The sequence below is a fragment of the Pseudochaenichthys georgianus genome, chromosome 6, assembly GCF_902827115.2.
Source record: "Pseudochaenichthys georgianus chromosome 6, fPseGeo1.2, whole genome shotgun sequence".
NCBI lineage: Eukaryota > Metazoa > Chordata > Actinopteri > Perciformes > Channichthyidae > Pseudochaenichthys > Pseudochaenichthys georgianus.
This window is the reverse complement of record NC_047508.1, coordinates 8042341-8046833: the sequence shown is the minus strand read 5'-3', so window position 1 is coordinate 8046833 and position 4493 is coordinate 8042341. Positions and strand designations below refer to the sequence as shown.

Here is a 4493-nt window from a genome sequence, read left to right as displayed (position 1 = left end):
CAGTGCAACACAATAAAACAGATACACAGAAAAAATAGTGCAAGTCAATACAAAAAGAAAAATAGTAAAAAGTCAAATAGTGCAATAAGAGTCTATACAAGGGATTGGAATATATGATATATTAGAGAAATCATTTCTAAGTAGCAGCCAGATGAATGTTATGGATGTTATTTCAAAGTTCAGGTGTTTAATAGTCTTATGGCCTGTGGGATGAAACTGTCCCTGAGTCTGGTGGTTTTAGTCCGGATGTAAGATAAGATAAGATAAGATGGTACTTTATTGATCCCAATTTGGGAAATTGTTTTTGTTGCAGCAGCATAAAAGACAAGGCATTTTACAATAAAACAAAACTACAAATAAACAAGAATAGAAAAAAAAGAAAATAGAAAATATACATGTTGAAATAGAAAATATACATGTTGATATTATATATGCAAATATACATATTCAAAAATATATGACAATGGAATATGGAATATCAAATATTGAACAGATTATATATGTGTAAACATATATACAGCAAGGTTGTATTAGAGAAACTATGGAGCAGAGAGTTCTCTTCCAGCCAGAGGTGATTTATTGGACAGAGTTATTGCAGTGGGCAGGAATGTGTTCCTGTATCGGTCCTTGTGACAGCGGAGCTGCAGCAGTCTGTTGGAGAAGGAGCTCCGTTGACTGTCTAGCTGCAGGTGGAGAGGATGGGTGGGGTTATCCATGATGGACAACAGCCTGTTCAGTGTCCTCCTCTCCACCACAGCTTCAAAGGGGTCCAGCTTGATGCCGATGAGAGACCCAGCTTTCCTGATCGGTTTATTGATCCTGCTGGTGTCACCGGCTCTGATGCTGCCCCCCCAGCAGACCGCAGCAAAGAAGAGTGCACTGGCCACAACAGACTAGAAGATCTCCAGCATCTTGCTGCACACGTGGAAGGATCTCAGCTTCCTCAGAAAATAGAGTCTGCTCATCCCCTTCTTGTACACAGTGTCAGTGTTGATCCTCCAGTTCAGCCCATAAGTGCACTCCCAGGTACTTGTAGTCTCCACAACAGCCACATCCTCTCCTAGAATGCGGCTGTTGTGCCAGACGGCAGCAGACAGAACAGTTTGTGGCTGGGGCGATGGGGGTCTTTTATAATCCTGAGGGCTTTCTTTAAGGTTAACCTGGTATTTTTACTCCACTACATTTATTTTAGTTACTTTACAGATTCTGATTAATGATGTGAAATATAAACAACCCTTAAAGCAGACTTTAGTTACACCTGTGACCTGAGTAAAATTCAGGGAAGGTGATTATCAAGTGCCAACAATCAGGTGAGATATTTGATTGGAGGACTGGCTTATCTAAAGCCAGTTGAGTAGCACTTGAAATGTTTTGGCTCTATGAAACCTGATGTACTTATATGATTCTGTTTTCTTCAAGCTTGTATTTTGTTGGTCGAACGCACTTATTGTAAGTCGCTTTGGATAAAAGCGTCAGCTAAATGCAATGTAATGTAATCTAATGATTGTTGGTGCTTGAGAAGACTAAATATTTATCTGCAAATCCCTATAAAGTACATTACTCGTTATTCTCTACAAATATTTAATTAAAAACTGTATATAATTGCTATTTTAGACATCCCTTTTCAAGATTTCAATATTACTCTAAACGTGTAATAACGGGCTTTAACCAGTAGGAGGTATGGGTTAAAAAGCTGTCAAGTTTACAGTGTTAACAAAATAAAATATACTGCTGTTTCTGGTTTAGTTTACGACGGATATATTCTGTTATTGTAACACAAAAGCGATGGAAAAACCCCACAGCAACACAGAAAAGATGGTCTTAACATGTCCCAGCGGTCTAGTAGTTAATAAAAAACAATAATATCAAAACAAATTATTACTACTAACTTTATTGTGAAATTAAAACAGAACGGTAAAAGAATAGTTTCCGGTCTATTTTGAGGCCAGATCTCTGTAGATAAATAAAGAACTACGACAGATGTGTAATATTTACAATGCATTCATGTGATGACTTTCAAAGAGTAAATCAAGCACTGCTGAATAAAGTATGATTTATCTTTTACGAAACGTTTTTTTCATATGGAATGCAGTTGGAGGTCAACCAATCACAGAGCTTGACGCAACGCGGAACAATAGCTGAGGATTCTGGGTAGTGTAGTGTCTTCGGCCATCCTAAACTGAACAAATATTTGTTTCTCCGAATCGAAGGGGAAAATTACAAAAGTATTGTACACAACTTAAACCAACCAATGTTGTGTAATCAACAAGGATAATCTGGTGTTTTTGAGTTGATGAGTAGTGCAGATATCACTGTAAAATCAATCGACAGTAAGGAGAATACTTACTTCCGGGGTAAAATCCTCCGTTATCCAATGGGAATGGACGCTCACATTGCTCTCCGTAATACAATAAAGGGGACAGGATCAAATCGGAATATAATGTTCTTTTAAAAAACGTTAACTAAAAGGGAACAATCTATTTGACACAGCTGAAGCTCTGGCCTTCCTTAAAAACGAACTAATCTAATAAGAATCACAGTTGTATTACACACAATGCACTGTTTTTTGAGAACAAAAATTCGTAACTAATGCACCATAATACATTCTGACGAAAAATGAAAATAATTATGAATACAAATAAAATAAAAGAAGCCTCCCGTGAGTTACTACAAGCTATAAAGTAGATTTTAAAAACGTTTTATAGAATAAAAGCTCACTGCAGGACGTTGTAGAAATGCGTGTGTGCACCACGACAAAGGAGCCTCATTCACTTTACATTGGGGTTGTTTGCGTGGTGCAGACACGTAAATGTAACAAAGTTCGTGAGTCCACCACGCAATGCGGTGTTAAGGAGTCGTGGTGGAGTCACGCATTCTGGTGAGATCAGGTTGCTACCACAGGGACATAAAATAGAGAATAGTTAATTAAAAGGGTGTCAGGGCATTAAGAGCTTTGTAAACTGGAACAAGGATTTTAAAATCAACTTTTAAAAGAGACAACATCAAAAAAGCAATATTTTTGGAGTACAGAACAAAAGCGGTGTTCTGCAAGAGAAGAAAATATGTAACATTTCCCTCTGTAAAAATTGTGTTTTAACTCTCACAATGTGCTTCTCAGCTTGTGGAAGTGTTGAAAAGACACCCAATAATAATTGTTTGCTGCTGTCTATACTTGCCTATTTTGGTGTAGAAGTGTGCTCTGACCTTACCCTTACGCCTGAACACCTACACCAGGGGTCTCAAACTCAAGGCCCGGGGGCCAAATCCGGCCCGCGACTTCATTTCATGTGGCCCCGCAAGAGCTTGCAAAGAATATATTACGTTTATTATACGGTTACATTACAGAAGCAGGTTGCCCATAAACTACATGTCCCACAATGCATCTCGTTTTGTGACATGCGCACTGAAGAGACTTGCAATTATTTGCCCTGGACTTCTGCTTTCAGACGTAGTTAATTACGAAGTTATTATCCTATCCAATAATAATCCAATTCAGAGGCAATAATGTAATATAATACATTATTTTAAATATATATTATATATTTATATAGTTACAACCGGCCCTTTGAGTGCAACCTTTATGCGAATGTGGCCCGCAATGAAATTGAGTTTGACACCCCTGACCTACACGTTACTAGTCTCTATCGCAACTATTGTCCTTTATCCTGGCAGGGACAGGGGACCTATTTTTTCTTCAGAGCCCCTTGCTTTTTTCATTATCTGTCATGATCTTGTTTTTTGTGTCAATGTTTCCTGTAATTGTTTCTGTCATTTTGATATGTATTAGTAGTGGGCAGAGATGGGGTCGTTACTAAAAAAAAGTAATATATTACATATTACATATTACTTTTTAAAAAAGTAATATATTACACTACTTCGTTACTCTCTACATAAAGTAACTCGTTACTTTACTCGTTACTTTACTCGTTACTTTACTCGCAGGGCCGGCCCGCCCCTCCCTGCAGGCAGATCACGCCGACTGCTAAAGTTTCAAATGTTCTCTTTAGTTCAGTTTCCATTGTTGCATAAGACTGATCCAGATCCTGAATGTTTTCCTATCTGACCGTGGCTGTCCTCTCCTGCTATCTGACCGTGGCTGTCCTCTGTCTCCTGCTATCTGACCGTGGCTGTCCTCTGTCTCCTGCTATCTGTATATTTTGCGCAGTCTATCTCTGCTCACGCTGTTGCGTCGGCGTGTTCTCCTGCGTGTTGGCCATGTGTTGCACTGGAACCAGACTGGAGACACCGCAAAGACTTCAGCCGAGCACGTACGAACTGCGCATGCGTGAGTGGCAATGACTCTCCTTACCAGCAGGCGGCGGTAGTGTGTATTTGTCATTCAAAACAGGCAACAACCGGAAAACAGAGAAGAAGAACAGACTACGTGATATACACAAACAACAAATAGCTGTGCGTTAGCTTCACCTTAGCATGTGTTCTTTGCAGGTGTTTGTTGAGGTTTGATTATGAATGATTTTAGTAAGTAACGAAGT

At 39.0% G+C, this 4493-nt stretch overlaps 1 protein-coding gene across 1 annotated transcript in view; it reads left to right on the top strand.

The window, feature by feature from the left end:
* The first annotated feature begins 4466 nt into the window (after window positions 1–4466).
* The window catches only part of LOC117447970 (uncharacterized), a 114013-nt gene continuing 113986 nt past the window's right edge, over window positions 4467–4493 (top strand). Inside the window, exon 1 of the mRNA XM_034085010.2 lies at window positions 4467–4479. Coding sequence (XP_033940901.1) covers window positions 4467–4479 — 13 coding nt within the window. The remainder of the gene's footprint in view (window positions 4480–4493) is intronic.